Source organism: Perca fluviatilis, chromosome 13, assembly GCF_010015445.1.
Source record: "Perca fluviatilis chromosome 13, GENO_Pfluv_1.0, whole genome shotgun sequence".
Taxonomy (NCBI): Eukaryota; Metazoa; Chordata; class Actinopteri; order Perciformes; family Percidae; genus Perca; species Perca fluviatilis.
The window spans coordinates 4,578,955-4,596,706 of record NC_053124.1 but is presented as its reverse complement, the minus strand read 5'-3'; the positions used below and the strand labels follow the sequence as shown (position 1 = coordinate 4,596,706).

At 41.4% G+C, this 17,752-nt stretch overlaps 1 protein-coding gene across 9 annotated transcripts in view; it reads left to right on the top strand.

Moving 5' to 3' along the window:
• Window positions 1–17,752, top strand: part of LOC120571998 — an 18,453-nt gene extending 701 nt beyond the window's left edge. The window contains exons 1-7 of one of the 9 annotated variants that reach the window (XR_005641333.1): window positions 1,058–7,328; window positions 7,440–7,561; window positions 7,754–7,886; window positions 8,037–8,151; window positions 8,261–8,354; window positions 8,462–8,594; window positions 17,586–17,712. Coding sequence is in view for 2 of the 9 variants with exons in the window: in XM_039821180.1 (XP_039677114.1) it covers window positions 7,539–7,561; window positions 7,808–7,886; window positions 8,037–8,151; window positions 8,261–8,401; window positions 17,586–17,737 (510 nt within the window). In the remaining 7 variants the exon portion in view is untranslated. Of the gene's footprint in view, window positions 1–1,057; window positions 7,329–7,439; window positions 7,562–7,753; window positions 7,887–8,036; window positions 8,152–8,260; window positions 8,402–8,461; window positions 8,595–17,585 lie in introns of those variants that run through there. The other 8 variants (XR_005641332.1, XR_005641337.1, XR_005641336.1 and 5 more) reach the window with 8 other exon arrangements.

Genomic DNA, 17,752 nt, shown 5'->3' with positions numbered 1-17,752 from the left:
CATCTTTCAGGATGTTAGGTGCCAGCCCCTATGCTCCTTATGAGCTAACACCTGTGCTTTTTCAGAGTTTGGATGAACTCTCTACCGATGAAAATATTGCACTTATAGACACCAATGCAGATATTGGTGTTTCACACATGAGTGATCAAGACCGTGACACTGTATCCAGTGTAATACAGGCTGAAAAAGACATGACTTTTCCATCATTGTCAGTTACAGAGTCCACACCCTGTGCTGACATTACATTGAATGCAAATGAATTCATGCATCATAATAGCGGTGAAGGTGCAGTGGAATGTCCTAGATCAGACACAACAACACGTGACGATCATCATATGCCAAATATAGATTCTAAACGTACCAAAAAAAATAGGCAAAGTTCAAAAGAAGAGTTAGGTTATTGGAAAAGAGAAAGGTTACACCTGGCAAAATTGCAGAAAAAATCAAAAGACTTAAAAATATCAAAGAGAGGGAAAAGTATGCGAATGATAAATTCTATAAGAATTTAAAAAAATCACAGGAAAGCAAAAGTTACAGTCGAAATGTTGAGTATACACACAGAAAGATGTCCAACATAACTACTAACTATCAACAAAACCCTAACTTCCGGCATAGGCAGAAATTTTACTCAACAAATCGTTACAGTAAAGACATTGGCTTTAAGCAGTGGAAGAGGTTGTATATAAACAATCGTTATGCAAATGACCCTGCGTTCAGATCTAAACAAAAAGAAACAATTAGACAACTTATAGGAAACAAATACAGAAATAACATTGCATTTAGATCTAAACAAAAAGAAACAATGAGACAACTTATAGGAAACAAATACAGAAATAACATTGCATTTAGATCTAAACAAAAAGAAACAATGAGACAACTTATAGGAAACAAATACAGAAACAACATTGCATTTAGATCTAAACAAAAAGAAACAATGAGACAACTTTTAGGAAACAAATACAGAAACAACATTGCATTTAGATCTAAACAAAAAGAAACAATGAGACAACTTATAGGAAACAAATACAGAAACATCATTACATTAAGATCTAAAAAAAAAGAAACAATGAGACAACTTATAGGAAACAAATACAGAAACATTACATTCAGATCTAAACAAAAAGAAACAATGAGACAACTTATGAGAAACAAATGCAGATATAATTTGCATTTACAATGTCCAATAACATGCGTTGTGCCTTGAAAATAAGACAAAAGTACAGACAAATAAACACCGAACATAGCCTCAGAAATGAAAGTCACCATAACTATACAGATAACAGTCACCAAAACCAAAGGGATGAAAGGCTGATTAGAGAAGCTATAGAGCTTTTTCAATTACAAACAAAAAACGGGCCAACATATGTCTGCACAGTTTGCCATAGAGCATTATTTTCAAATCAAGTTTGACGCTGCAACAAGTCAAACTACGTTAAAGATCCACATGTTGCTGAACCTTGCCTTACAGGGAGGTTTGTTCATGTTTGCACTGATGAATGTAAAAAAACACAACAGTGTACCAGATGAGAGAAAGCGAGAGTGGATATCTTACACTTGCCACGATCACCTAAAAAATGATAGCATGCCATCCCTTGCTATGGCTAATAATTTAGAACTTGCTGATATTCCACCTGAACTAAGTGCTTTAAACATATTGGAAAGGCACCTCTCTGCCAAATGCATACCATTTGCAAAAATTATCACACTTCCCAAAGGTCGACAAAGAGCCATTCATGGCAACGGAATATGTGTCCCTTCAGAGGTGCAAGAAACAGTTGATGCCTTACCTCGACTCAGAAGTGAATCTCAAGTCATGAGAGTAAAGCTAAAGAGACGATTGTGCTATAAAGGCCATCAATTGTTCCAAACTGTAAACTGGCCTAAACTAGTGAGAGCTCTGCTTAAAGAGGTCCATCCCCATTACGAAGACATAACAATCAGAGATGACCCCGAGTTATGTGATCCAACATTTCCTGATGAGGAAGATGACACTGATGAGGAAGACAAAATGGATGATAGTGATTATAATGTTGAAGATTTCATGGAAATTGACAGCTTTGAGAACAATGTGCTTTGCGAGGCAGAAAGCATTCCTGAAAACGCTGAACAGGTTATTGACGGTCAATCATGTGATGACGATCATCCACAGCAGCAGTCAGACTACATGCAACAACATGGTGATGAACCTAATGGCGGTATTGCTTTAGAATCTTGTCTACAGCCAACTGATATTTCAGAGGAGATATTAAGCTTTAGTGAGGGAATCTATTCTGTTGCGCCTGCTGAAGGAAACAAACCAGTGAGCTTTTTTAAAACCCCTAATCTTGAGGCCATGGCTTTCCCTGTTCAGTTTCCCACTGGTAAAAACACACTAGATGAAAACAGGTTTAGGAGATTAACACCTTGCAGCTATTTCAAAACTAGGCTTTGTTGTGTCGATGACCGATTCGCTAAAGATACAAACTTCTTGTTCTTTGCGCAGTTTGTAACAGAAATGTACCAAGCCACTTCCAGCATGACAATACAGTTGCGTAAAGGCAGGCCCTTTACCCGAGATGGCCGCAGAATAAACAATGCAATGTTGCAGGACAAACAGGAGCTTGAAAGATTAGTGCGTAACAGAGATGCAATTCGATTTATGACCCCACTGAGAGGCACGCCAGCCTACTGGGAAAAAACAACGAAAGATGTGTTTGCTATGATTAGACAGTTGGGAACTCCTACGTTCTTTTGTACATTTTCTGCTGCCGAAATGCGTTGGAAAGAGGTTATTACTGCTATAAAGAATCAACAAGGTGAACAAGTCAATTTTGATGAGCTCGACTGGTCTTCCAAGTGTGACATATTAAGAAGCAATCCTGTGACGACAATGCGCATGTTTGACAAACGTGTTGAGGCGCTTTTCAGAGATTTGATCCTTTCACCTGCACAACCAATTGGCAAAGTTGTGGACTACTTTTACCGGTTGGAATTCCAGAACCGAGGAAGCCCACACAATCACTGTCTCATATGGGTGGATAGAGCACCTGTCTTTGAAGTAGACTCTGATCAGAAGGTGTGTGATTTTGTTTCCAGGTACTTCACAGCTGAGCTGCCTGATCCAATCACACAACCCGAACTGTACAAAAAAGTAACAGAAGTTCAGATGCACAGCAAAAACCATTCCAAGACTTGCGTTAAATACAGTGATTCTAATTGCCGTTTTGGATTTCCCAAACAACCTGCCCAAGCAACCATGATAATAAGACCAGGAGATAATGTAATGCAGAAAAAGAAGCAGCAGCATTGACCAAGCTCACGACACTGAAACTGTTGCTTAATGAACCTGAAAACACAAATCTCAGTTTGCACCGACTTTTGGCTCTCTGTGAGCTCACCCTTGACGAATATATTGAATGTTTGTGTATGACAGCCAAATCCAGTTCGGTGATATTGAAGCGCGATCCTAAAGACAGTTGGGTAAATGGCTACAATCGTAACCTCCTTGAAGCCTGGGACACCAATTTAGATATACAGTTCATTCTCAACGCTTACTCCTGTATTGCATATATGTGCAGTACATTAGCAAAGCCGAACATGGTTTAAGTGAATACCTGAAAACAGTAACACAAAACGCGCGTCATGATAATGTCAATGAAAGCGATGAAACGAAACAAGTTATGCAGGCGTACTCCAAAAAAAGAGAGATCAGTGCTCAAGCGTGTGTGGCACGTGTATGCGGTCTACACATGAAAAAGTGTACACGCAGTGTCGTATTTCTACAGACAGACGGCAATGCGCTTAAAATTAGTTACCCCCGCTCGTTCCTAGAGAACAAAACACCAAACTCCATTAATGTGTGGATGAGCGGGTTACCCGATAAGTATAAATCTAGACCTGAAACACCAGAATTTTAGGCAATGTACTTTGCCGATTTTGCTTCCACTTGTAGGATTGTCTATGGAAAACAAACAAAGGGAAAAAATGTTCTTCCTCTGCTGAATGAGATGGGATACGTTCAGAGGAGAACAAACGGTAAACCTGCTGTCATTAAATATTGCAGCTTTTCAGAGGAAAAGTTTCCTGAGGAATTTAATTGCACATTGCTTAAACTCTACCTCCCTCATCGCTCTGAGTCACAGCTGAAAAGTAGTAATTTCCCTACTTATAAGTCTTTCCATGACTGTGCTGGCGTCCAGCTACCAGGTGCAGGTTACCCTGAAGCCGTGTCTGAAATTGTCAAACGAAATAGAGAGAAATATGAGAAACACAGGGAAGACATTGAAAGTGCAGTCGAAGAGTACGAACAAAACGGTGGCATAAGAAACGAATGGTGAAACCTGCTCCAGAGAGTGAATTACAAAGGTTAGAGTGTATCGAAGAAATTGAGGCAGCACAACCTGATAATGATGACCTACAAGAGAATGTACCAGAATATAATACTAGGTCAGAAACTACAGGAACTACAATCACGAGAGAGGCCCCTAACATAGATTCCACATTGTTACGCCAAATGTATCAGAACTTGAACCAGAAGTAAGCTTCCGTCTTTTACACCATCAGAGACTGGTGCTTAAAGCGTGTCTGTGGCTTAAACCCAGAACAGTTATTCTTTTACATTAATGGTGGTGCTGGAACAGGCAAGTCCCACGTTATCAAATGCATCCATGCTGAGGCTTCCAAAATATTGGGCAGACTTCCGCGATATGCAGAGGAAGCAGATATATCTAAACCTACTGTCCTGTTAACCGCATTCACTGGCACTGCAGCGTTCAACATTTCAGGTACAACATTGCATTCTCTCCTCAAGCTGCCAAGAAGTCTAAAGCCTCCGTTCCAAGGCCTTGGCAATAAACTAGATGAAGTTGGGGCTGAGCTTTCAAATGCTGAAATAATAATTATTGATGAAGTATCTATGGTCTCAAAGTTTCTCTTTGCCTACGTGGATGTGAGATTGAGGCAAATCAAAGAAATTCAGAGACCTTTTGGTGGAATGTCAGTCCTTGCTGTTGGAGATTTCCATCAGTTACCACCTGTTAGACAGTCTAAACCTCTTTGCGTATATGATCTCACTCAACTCGACCTCTGGCATCAGCATTTTTATATGATCACACTCACTGAGATTATGCGTCAGAAAGATGATGTCCTTTTTGCTGAGATGCTAAACCGTATCCGTGTCAAAGGAAAGTCAGATGGATTTTCAGAGGAAGACAGAGCTTTGCTTTCACAGGCTATAATTGAACCGGCACACTGTCCAAAGGACATACTGCACATTTTTGCTACAAATAAACAGGTTGATGCACACAACTCTGCATCGTTAGATCTGTTCCACTCAGACATCGTGAAAATAGATGCAGATGATTATAAAAAAGATCTTAAAAATGGTAGGATGGCAAGACATGCTATACCTTTCCAAGGCACCAACAAAGAGTTACCGGACTCAATAAAAGTTGCCATAGGTGCACGTGTCATGATTACCAGAAACATTGACGTACAAGCTGGTCTGTGCAACGGAACTTTCGCTCAAATAGCACAAATAGTGACTAGTGAAGGTGGTCCACACGTCAGTAAACTTGGTCTAGAACTTGTCAATGAAAATGCAGGAAACAAACACAGTAGTACCGGTGCAGCTGATAATATTGTGTATATAGACCGGGAGGAAGAGAAACTGATGCAAAAGGGAGTGGTGCGCAGGCAGTTTCCCATTAAGCTTGCTTTTGCATGTACAATACACAAGGTGCAAGGTATGACAACTTCTTCAGCAGCAGTATCACTGAAAAAAATCTTTGAACCTGGAATGGCCTATGTAGCTCTCAGTAGAGTAACATCTCTCAGCGGACTACACATTTTAGATATGTATGCGCAATATATATTCCAACCCTGATATTACCACAGGTCTCGCTAACATGAATGAAGCTTCATTAGAGCGCATAATGCCTCTACTTCACGTCACAACAACGTTAAACAGGCCAGATACGCTAACAGTCGTCCAGCATAACACAGCAGGACTGCCATCTCATATTGCTGAAATCAAAAGTCACCATGAACTGCTTCTGGCAGATGTCTTATGTCTAACAGAGACTCACCTACTAGGATCCATTGTTTCAGAAAGTCTCCATTTAGAAGGCTCACAACATGTTTAAACGCAATAGAAACGTCTCATACACAAACACTCCTCACATGGCCAACAAAAACGGTGGCGGAGTTGCTATCTATGTGAGAAGCCATGTCCAAGTCCGTGAAAAGCAGTACATACAAAATGCTACTGATATCAAGTTCACAGTCGTCAAGCTCGAAGCTCCTATCAATGCGTTGATTGCCGCTGTCTACAGGCCTCCGGGCTACAGCGTCCTCTCATTTTTATCAAACTTGCAAAGCCTCTTAGATGCACTGGAAATAATGGATCATCATCCCATCTTAGTTTGTGGAGATTTTAATGAACATCTATTGTCTAGAGCAAGCAAACCGATACTAGAACTATTTCAGTCTAAAGGTTACGAGCAACTCATCACTGCTGCCACCACCAACAAAAATACACTATTGGACCCCGTTTTCATCTCAAGAACACAGTACTGTCTCCATTCGGGTGTGCTGCGAACTTATCACAGTTATCACAATCCTGTGTACTGTATATTAACCCCTGAAATATAGGCTAACTCGTGAATATAACTCGTCACTTCATGAAATTCAAACTTTGCAATATTACAGTATACTTGCGTTAATGACTCTAAGCTAGTATTGCATGGATGAATAGATTAAAATTTGTATTTACTTGATACATTTCTCAAAATATTACTTTTATACTTAAACTTTAAAGAAGTAATACTACAATTGAGAGGTTGGGGGTCATCCTTGGCAGCCAGGCTGTAAAATCTGTCCTGGAGGAAGGGGACGACATCACCAAAAATAAATAAAAAGGCTAACAATTATACCTGACTACTTTACACTTGGTTCAAACAGTGACAAATGGTAAAAAAAATATTTTCAAAATGTAGTTTACTAGATCATGACTTTTAGTTCACACATACAAATCATCTTCCAACTCTTCAATCTGGACCCAGGTACATAGTAAGTGAACAAAACACTATAGCGTATGGACACATTTAATAATCATTGCCTTTAATAAGGTAGAACTGCTCTTGCATTTTTCTCGCTATTTATTTTCTCTGTGTGTGCACTACTGCTTTTACAGGCAACACTTTAAGCATGACAGGCCATGAAGACATATGAAGTCCAGCAACACTTCACAGTACTCTTCACTGCTGACCTGAAATATCCTACCTGGGGAACAGAGACACCATGCCAAAAGGCCACTGCTTCACCTTTTAAAATGGCTGGAACTGTACTTGGTATGTTACTATGATCATTTTCTTTAATGTGAATGCTACTCAAGTAATTTATAGTAATTCAGTACTTTTTGACCATCTGCATCAATGGTTATTGTCATCTCTCTATTCCAGCAGTCTACTAAAAGAGGTGAAGTTGGATGCATGTGAAAGAAGCAAGGCCATCCTGAGAGAGCAGTGCCAAGCCAACAGAAATACAAGAGGCGCACAACCATGTGGCTGGATCCAAGAATTGTGTAAGTTAACTATATAATTTGTGGTGTATGCATACCTAAAAAAATTAGTGGCACTCATGATAGGAAGTAGCAAGTGCTTATATTACAATAACCTTGAATAGATTTTTATAACATTTTAATTTACAGAGGTAAATATGGAAATCTTTGATATTAAGAGATATTGGTTTGTGTTTTTGAACTTGTTCTTGCCAGAAAACACCATCCAAGGGGTTTTATGCTTTAGTGTCTTCCTTCAACGACAATTAGGAAGAAAAGTGAACTCCAGCAACACTTCACTGTGCTACAGTCGGAGGCTACAGCTACAGCATACAAATCTCTGGACCTGGTATGTGACTGTGTTTTTCTTTAACATTGAAAAATGCATACAGCATGCCACTTCAGACAGTTTATTTCCAAACAAAAAAAAACTGTGATATGTTTGTGTTGGCCATATCCATCAGAGGTGTTATTTTTCTCTCCTCTCCACACATCACAGAACGAGAACCACATGGACAGAGGATCAGGAACAGAAGCATCAGAGGCAGTGCTGACTCTGCATGACTCTTTGCTGAGGTTTTCAATGCTCCTCTTCAGGTTAACTCATACAAAGTGTAAGTAACCTAAAATGCAGATGGTTACTAGTAAGAAAAATCAAAAAAAAATCTGTATGTGATTATATGCTTAATATTTGTTTTATGACATGTCTTATCCGGTTTACAGCAAATGCTGCATTGAGGGAGTGCTCTGCACCAAGAAGAGTTCAAGTCAACACAGCCGCTGCAACAGAAAGCAATCATTCCCGATGCAGAGCCAGGTTCTTCTCCAGAATCTTTTACAAATACTGCATGCTCAGCCGTCCTGGTAGGTGATCCCTCTAAGACTTGGCCTACTGATAGGTTTCTCCTATTTCTCCCTAATAAGGTTTTTTATGGAGTTTTTCCTGACATGCTTTGAGGGTCAAAGGCTGATGGTGCAAAGTACTTCAAATATGATCAGATCATCATGAGTGCTTTTGATTGCTGAAGGAATTGACTACTGGACAGCTAGCTACTAAGTTAAGTACTTACTTCATTTGGGTTTTCTGCTACTTCTTTGACTGTTCTACTTTCTTTCTATTGCTGCTGCTGTGTATTTGCTGTAATTGGTTTTGGTTGAGCAAAGTTAGTGGTTTTGTTAGAGTGAAACTAGTTAGTGTGAAGTGTGACTTTGGGGCCTAACGACTCCCAGGTGCTTTGACTGATTAGCGAGGGTGTGGCCTCCCACCGGTAGCCAACACAGTCCCCTCTTTTTATTTAAAATTGGTATTTGCGTGAAGCGGCAGCTTCATCGGACGAAGACTCGGAGGACAAAGACAAAGGAGTCTACGCAGGAGTCCTCGCGGGAGGCTAAGTGGGAAGCTAAGTAGGCTGATATCTCATATCCGACCTACATTGCTTGGTGACTTTATCCGGAAATGTGCTGCTTCTCCATTCCTGTCCACGTGTCCTCTCGGAGATACTACAAACCACTCATTAGCTCGCAAGATTTCCGCAACCCCACCACTCTTACCTATCCCACCCGTTCCACACACACACAACACCTTGTTGCAGGTGGCCTGTGGAACTGCCAGTCTGCCACTCGCAAGACTGAGTTCATATCTGGCTTTGCATCCCTGCAATCCCTTGACTTCCTTGCTCTCACAGAGACCTGGATTACACCAACCAACACATCCAGCCCTGCTGCTCTCTCTTCTGTCTACTCTTTCACTCACACACCCAGACCCACTGGGAGAGGTGGAGGTACTGGCCTTCTCATTAACCCCAAGTGGAGATTTTCTCTCTACCAACTGCCAGAGTTCACTCCTCTCTCTTTTGAACTTCATGCTGTCACCATAACTCATCCGGTGCAACTAGTCATCATTGTTATCTACCGCCCACCTGGTCCTCTGGGGGAATTTTTGGAGGAGCTGGATGTCCTTCTTTCAAACATCCCTGAAACTGGCCCTCCGCTGGTACTTCAGGGTGATTTCAACATCCAGACAGAGAAGTCAGCTGTCTTTCTTCACCTTCTCTCTTCTTTTGCCCTCTCACTCTCTCCTTCACCACCCACTCACAAAGCTGGTAACCACCTAGATCTCATATTCACTAGAAACTAGGGCTGCACGATTATGGCCAAAATGATAATCACGATTATTTTGATCAATATTGAGATCACGATTAATTATCACGATTATTTTATTGTCACATAATTATATAATTGTAACTGCTTTTACATCCATATTGTGCTACATTCCTACTAATACATCCATATTGTGCTACATTCCTCCTTTATTAAAGGATACTGTGAAGGAGTATGCCATTTCAGCTGTTGTGTGACCGCTTTCCAGACATGCATGTTTGCCGTGAAAGATACAGGCAACGCAATTTTCTGTTCACGTTAACGGGCGCATGTGGTGCCTGGTATGCCTGGTATCTACCAGACGAAATAGCTACGCGGATTTCTGTGGCTCATTACACTGACACTTACATGTCTGCATTGCGCTCTGATGCTCCGAAACCCACGTTAGAGGCAACATAAACATCGCTGAATGTCACGCTAGTAAACACTAATAACACGTTACACAGCAGGTAACGTTAGCCTACCGTTAGCCACAGTAGTAACTGGATTAAACACTGCTAAAATGCTGACTGCTAAACAGTGTAGTGTGTCTGTATTTCACTGTAGGATTCCAACAGCGGGACGTCCAACAGTCTGCTGCTAAAGCTATGAGCTAAAAGACACAAACTAGCACTGGTCACTGCTGTTGTCTGAAAAACAACACAGACCGGACAAAACGTTGCGTTTACTGGTAAACTGGTAAACATCGTGACCGGCTTATGATGACCGACTGCTACCTGTTGTGGAATTTTCCTCACGTTACTCTGTCCTCTGTGACTGTCTACATCTAGAAACTAAGCTGCGCGGTGCAGGCAGGGAACAGCTCTGATTGGCTCATGGAGACATGTGATCAGACAGTGGTTTATGGAGCGCTAGATTGCCTTTGCAAAAACTGTTCTATGAAGAGAATGACACATTTTAAATATCGCTCGATCACGCAAATTTGATCGTGGGAAGCCAAAATCGTGATCGTGATTAAAATTCGATTAATTGTGCAGCCCTACTAGAAACTGCTCTATATCCAACCTCACTGTTACTCCACTCCATATCTCAGACCATTTCTTCATCTCATACTCTCTCCCACTCTCACAAGCTCACAACCATATCTCAAGAGACACTGTACCTGTCCGCCGTAATATTCGTTCACTCTCTCCTTCTTCACTGGCGGCATGTTCTCTAGCTACCCTCCCTCCATCTGACTCTTTCTTACTCATGCCTCCCAACGCTGCCGCAGACACTCTACTCTCTACTCTATCCTCCTCTCTCAACTCTCTCTGCCCTACTTCACTTCCACCGGCTCAAGTCCTCCCCAGCCGCGGTTATCTGACTCGGTATGTGCTGGAAAGATCAACTATACCGGGGCAGCGGAAAGGAAATGGCGGAAATCTAAACACCCAGATGATCTGCTTACTTATCAGTCTCTTCTTTCCTCCTTCGCTGCCTCTATTTCTGCAGCAAAAAGCTCCTTCTATCAAACCAAAATTGAATCCTCTTACTCAAACCCCAAAAAACTTTTCTCAATCTTCTCTAACCTGCTAGATCCCCCCAGTTCACCTCCTCCCTCCTCCCTTCTACCAATCCACTTTGTCAACTACTTTGTAAAAAGATAGATGATATAACGCTCTGCATTCTCCACCACACCTTCTGAAATCACCTTACCATCCGGCACATCTAGTACTCTTGCCTCTTTCACCCCTCTATCTCCAAATCAAATTCTTACTTTGATTACCTCTGCCCGCCCCAACCACCTGCCCCCTGGATCCTATCCCTTCTCACCTTCTCCAGTCCATTGCTCCTGACCTCCTTCCTTTCCTCACCCACTCTCATTAACATCTCCCTGTCAACTGGCTGTTTCCCCGATGCCCTCAAAGAGGCAAGAGTGACCCCACTACTCAAAAACCAACACTGCGGCGACTCTGATGTAAATAACTATAGACCTGTCCTGTCCCTTCTTCCTTTTCTATCTAAAACTCTTGGAGCGGCGCATTTATAATCAACTCTCTACTTATCTCAACCAGAACAACCTTCTCGATCCCCACCAGTCTGGCTTCAAGGCTGGTCACTCAACAGAAACCACCCTCCTTGCTGTCACTGAGCAGCTTCACATTGCTAAAACAACCTCTCTCTCTTCCATCATCATCATCCTTCTAGACCTTTCAGCTGCCTTTGACACAGTGAATCACCAGATCCTCATTTCAACACTCCAGAATCTGGTGGGTGCTCTTAGGCCTCTTTGCGCATGCCTCTTACTTGCGGACATCTTACCGGCGCCGGGCCCCCCGTAACTTGCGGAGGATCTAGCTCAGAGCCTTGCCCACTCAAAACTGGGGTTCCTCAGGGATCAGTCCTGGGTCCCCTCCTCTTCTCTCTCTATACCAACTCCCTTGGGTCTGTCATTCAGTCGCACGGCTTTTCTTATCACAGCTACGCAGACGACACCCAACTAATTCTTTCCTTTCCTGAGTCTGACACTCAAGTAGCAGCACGTATCTCGGCCTGTCTGACCGACATCTCTTCTTGGATGTCCACTAACCATCTGAAACTCAACCTTGACAAGACTGAGCTCCTTTTCCTTCCAGGGAAGGGCTCTCCTACCCAAAACCTGACTATAACAATCGACAACTCTGTGGTAGTCCCCACCCAGACTGCTAAAAACCTGGGTGTGACACTTGACGACCAACTCTCCTTCACTGCCAACATTGCTGCAACCACCCGATCGTGCAGATACATGCTGCATAACATCAGAAGGATACGTCCACTTCTAACGCAGAAGGCGGCTCAGGTTCTGGTTCAGGCTCTAGTCATCTCACGTCTAGACTACTGCAACTCCCTGCTGATTGGCCTGCCTGCATGTGCCATCCGACCCCTGCAGCTCATTCAGAACGCAGCAGCTCAACTTGTCTTCAACCTCCCCAAGTTCTCTCACACTACACCTCTCCTCCGCTCTCTTCACCAGCCCCAGCTTACATCCAGGACATGGTCAAACCATATACCCCAACCCGCCCACTTCGCTCTGCATCAGCCAAACTGCTTGCTGCCCCCCCACAGCGAGGGAGAACTAATCACTCAACCAAATCCAGACTGTTCACTGTCCTGGCTCCCAAATGGTGGAATGAGCTCCCCATCGACATCAGGATGGCTGAAAGCCTACACATCTTCCGCCGAAGGCTAAAAACACATCTCTTCCGACTACACCTCGGTTTAAAAAAAAAAACAACTCTTTAACCTGCACTTTTGTTTCTTTGTAGCTTAGCTTATTTAAAGCTAATGTACTTGCACTTACTACTTGTTGTCTAGAGTTTGGACCTTCTCAGTTGAATGCACTTAATTGTAAGTCGCTTTGAATAAAAGCGTCAGCTAAATGACATGTAATGTAATGTAATGTAATCTGTTTTTATTTTAAGCTGTACCTATGCTTTTGTGCAAACTTTGAATAAAGTTATGGCACTGAATATTGCACCATTGCCTATATGATCATTGATGAATGAATGAACCACTCAACACAGTTATAATAATAATAATAATAATAATAATAATAATAATAATAATAATAATAATAATAAGAGCTTGGATTTTTGCATTTCAAGGAACAGAAAGACACTTATATTAAAGTAAAATGAGTAACACTAACATAAACAATACATTAATGTATTATGTAGTGGCAATGTCTACTCAGATTAATTTAACTTATTCTGTAGGTTGTGGTGTACAGGTGAGTTTTGGGGATTTGTAATATGTCCATGGATGTGGCATAATGGATTTTCTGCTGGAAGAGAGAGAGAGCTGCAGCACTGAAGGCTCTGTCATCTAAAGTATGGTAATAATCGTATGAGTAATAGAAATTATTTTGTTGCAGTTGACACTGACTATTTTTAGAATGTGTGTGCATTTGTAAAATAAGTTAACATGGTTTAAATTGTTCTTGGTTATTAAATATTTAATCATTATATTCCACATCTTATTACTCAACTTTTCAAAAGACATTCAGCGTTTTTCAAAAACAAGATATTCCACATAATAAAGTAATTCATATTATACTTTTCAATGATATTTATAGGCTACTTAATAAACCCATTCCCACTTTTTCAACAAAAAAACAATTAAAACATGCCAACATTTTCAAACATTCTGGGTATTATTCAACTTTTCTAAGTAATTCATACTATTAAAACCATTCCCACTTTTTCAACTATTCTCACTACTTAACCTTGTCACAAAATTCAAGTCAGCAATCAGCAGTGTAATGTCAGCCTTTCAACATACAGCATTCACACCGCAATTTCTTCAGAAATTGCATTCTCTATTTAATGTGAATGCTGGAGGCATTCACATCTATATTCTACACCACTAAAATTTATTTCTTTATTGGTGTGAATGCTGGAGGCATTCACATCTATATTCTACACTGATAAAATTTTATCATATTATCATATTTATATTTTTACCGGAGTTTTGTTCATTAACTCCTTCCACATTTTTCAACATAGAAACTTCATTCATACATCAAAACGTTCGGCTTGATTCAGAATGGTGTGCTACTATTTTTATTATTCATAACATTTATAATTTCCGAGATTTTCAACGTTTAGCGGACATTTTTTCCCCATTAAAGCGGATGGACAAAATGTTCAAAGTTGACACATTTTCATACATTTTCAACTGCTAGCTACTCATTCCATACGATACACCGAGAACACCATTCAAACTTTAAAACGTTCCCCATCTTTCATACATTCAGCGTTGGTATTCAACTTTCAAATCCCATTAGTACTTTTTAAAATAATCTGTCTTCATTGAGGCTTAGAAAAAATACCTTTCTGCCATTTTTACATTGGTGTGTATGGGATGGAATGTTCGGACTCAGAGGGCAGGGCCCAACTGACAGAGTGGAAAGAAGCAGAAGCTAGATTTTCTTTACCTCGCGATACCATACACAGTTTTAACTCTTCATACATAACATTTACATCAAAATGTAGGAAATCTTGTGCCCTTTCTAACAATCTGCTCAGGGAGGCAATACGACTTTCACACGAGGCACAATGAGCTTCCAAGTGAAGCCATCTCCACCAACTGCCGCACTGCCTCCAGTACTGAATCCTACCAGAAATGCCAGGAGGAGAAGAGAAACAGGCCTTTTTCAGACAGCTGCTGTCCTCACATTTCTTACACCACACACACCATTCTTGGACAGGATGATCAGCAGGTTGTTATGTCTCTCACAGTATCAAACATTAAGAGATAGGAGTTACGGTTTTTGAGCTAGGAGCAGGACTATCAAAGGTGCATCAGAGCTTTGTTTCTGTGAGAAGGCCTCACTGAGACAAGAGTCGTCATAGCAACCTTTAACTGCAGTTGGTCCCTGTCATGTTGACCAATGGTGTGAAGCTACTGTTCCTAGTCTACTCCTCTCCTGTCATCCTTTTCCCTTCTCTTCTCCTTTTCCTCTTCATATATTCCTCTCTTCGTCTGTTTGTATGTCTTTTGTGTGAGTGTGTGAGTGTGTGTGTGTGTGTATATATCTCCTTTCCTTTCTTCCTTTCTTCCTGTGTTTCTGTCTGTCTGTTATGTGTGTAACTCCTTTCCTTTCTTCCTCTCTTCTTTCTCTACTTCTCTCCTCCTTTTCTGTTCTCCTCTTCCTCTCTTTTCATCTTCCTGTGTCTGTCTGTTGGTGTGTGTGTGTGTTTGTGTGTGTGTATCTCCTTTCCTTTCTTCCTTTCTTCCTCTCTTCCTGTGTTTCTGTCTGTCTGTTATGTGTAACTCCTTTCCTTTCTTCCTCTCTTCTTTCTCTACTTCTCTCCTCCTTTTCTCTTCTCCTCTTCCTCTCTTCTCATCTTCCTGTGTCTGTCTGTTGGTGTGTGTGTGTGTGTGTGTGTGTGTGTGTAACTCCTTTCCTTTCTTCCTCTCTTCCTTCTCTACTTCTCTCCTCCTTTCTCTTCTCCTCTTCCTCTCTTCTCATCTTCCTGTGTCTGTATGTGTGTGTAACTCCTCTCATTTCTTCCTCTGTTGGGGTGTGTGTGTTTGTGTGTGTGTGTGTGTGTGTGTGTGTGTGTGTGTGTGTGTGTGTGTGTGTGTGTGTGTGTGTGTGTGTGTGTGTGTGTGTGTGTAACTCCTCTCCTTTCTTCCTCTCCTACTCGTCTCCTCCTCCTTCTCCTATACTAATGGGAAATTATTCCTTAGGGTTATGGATAATCTTTCATTAACTGAGTTTGATACAACTTTTAATTTCCATTCATACTTTTTTAAGAACTCTCTGAAATAGGAGTTGTCATGGCAACTTTAACTGCAGTTGGTCATTTGATCTGATCCCTGACATGTTAAGCTGTTGCTGTGAAGTGACTGTTTGTGTTGGTATTCAACTTTCAAATCCCATTAGTACTTTTTAAAATAATCCGTCTTCTTTGAAGCTTTGAACTAATGTCTTTCTGCCATTTTTACATTGGTGTGTATGGGATGGAATGTTCGGACAGAGTGGAAAGAGGCATAAGCAAAATTTTCTTTACCTTGCGCTACCATCCACAGTTTTAACTCCTCATACATTTCGTTTACATCAAAATGTAGGTAATCTTGTGCCCTTTCTAACAATGTGCTCAAGGAGGCAATCTGACTTTCACACGAGGCACACTCAGCTTCCAAGTGAAGCCATCTCCACCAACTGCCGCACTGCCTCCTGTACTAAATCCTACCAGAAATGCCAGGAGGAGAAGAGAAACAGGCCCTTTTCAGACAGCTGCTGTCCTCACATTTCTTACACAACACACACCATTCTTGGACAGGATGATCAGCAGGGTGTTATGTCTCTCACAGTTTTAAACCTTAAGAGATAGGAGTTACGGTTTTTGAGCTAGGAGCAGGACTATCAAAGGTGCATCAGAGCCTCGTTTCTGTGAGAAGGCCTCTCTTACCCCTTTTCCACCAAGGCAGTTCTGGTGCTGGTTCGGAGTCAGTGCCAAAATCGAACCGGTTCTTTGCTTTTCCACACAAATAAACCTGGCTCTGGGCCAAGAAAACAGGTTCCAACTCAGCACCAACTTTGCGCTGGTCTAGAGATAAGAACCGATTACGTCAGGTGCTGGATCATCGTAACGTTCGAAAACAAAAACATCGGGACGCCATTTTTAAAACACCGGTCAGCTGTTAACCATAGACAGCTGTTACCGTTTTGCTTTGGACATGGACGGAAAACCAAAACAACCGTGGTCTGTGGAGGAAACCAACTGTTTGCTGACTTTGTGGTCCTCCACAGAAATTCAAAATAAATTGGATGGAGCTGTGCGGACAAAACCCGTATTTGAAAGGCTACAGAATGAGATGTCGGTTGCGGGTTACCAGAGAAGTGTAGAACAACCGTTTAACGGTCGGTAGCTAGCTAGCTAAAATAAGCCCATTGACAGCGACGTTATTGTTCATGTGTTGGCACAATGTTTCTGACCGTAGTAGCTAGTGGTCTTATAGTGACTGAAAGTGTGATGTGAGATACTGAAAACTAACCACACGCTGTTTTCAGGTAACGTTACTTTTTGACTTTTGTACTCATCAACTTTTTAATCCATGCATCCGATTTTGATTTGACGGTTATTCGCCAACAAAATGTCTTGTTTGCGTAACACTTTTAAAAGCCAAAACAACATTCAGCAGGGAAGTTTGCTCACTGATAAAATAATAAATGCTCTGTATGCAGTCTGCAGCTTACATCAGGGGATGATTAGGAGGGGTAAACACACAACTGCCTTTATTTACTGTTATGAGAATTGAATTTGAAGATTTATTATTTATGAGCTAAATCACCTCATGTTTTTTAGGCCAAAGAAAAAGAGGGATGTTTCATAAAGGTGACTCAGGTCTTATTGTGAAAAGTCTGTCTTGAATGAGCTTTATAAACTAAACCTGCTCCCTGTTTTGTGGTTTATAGAGTTGTCTCTCACTGGTGAGGAAGGGGATGTTGACGATGACACGGAGCTACCACCACCACCATCACCACAGGACTGCAGCTCGCCGGTACCATCTGCCTCCGTGTCATCACGGCAAGCCAGACGAGGTAAGCTGTTTTGTGCTATGTATTAAGCGTTTCCTTAATGT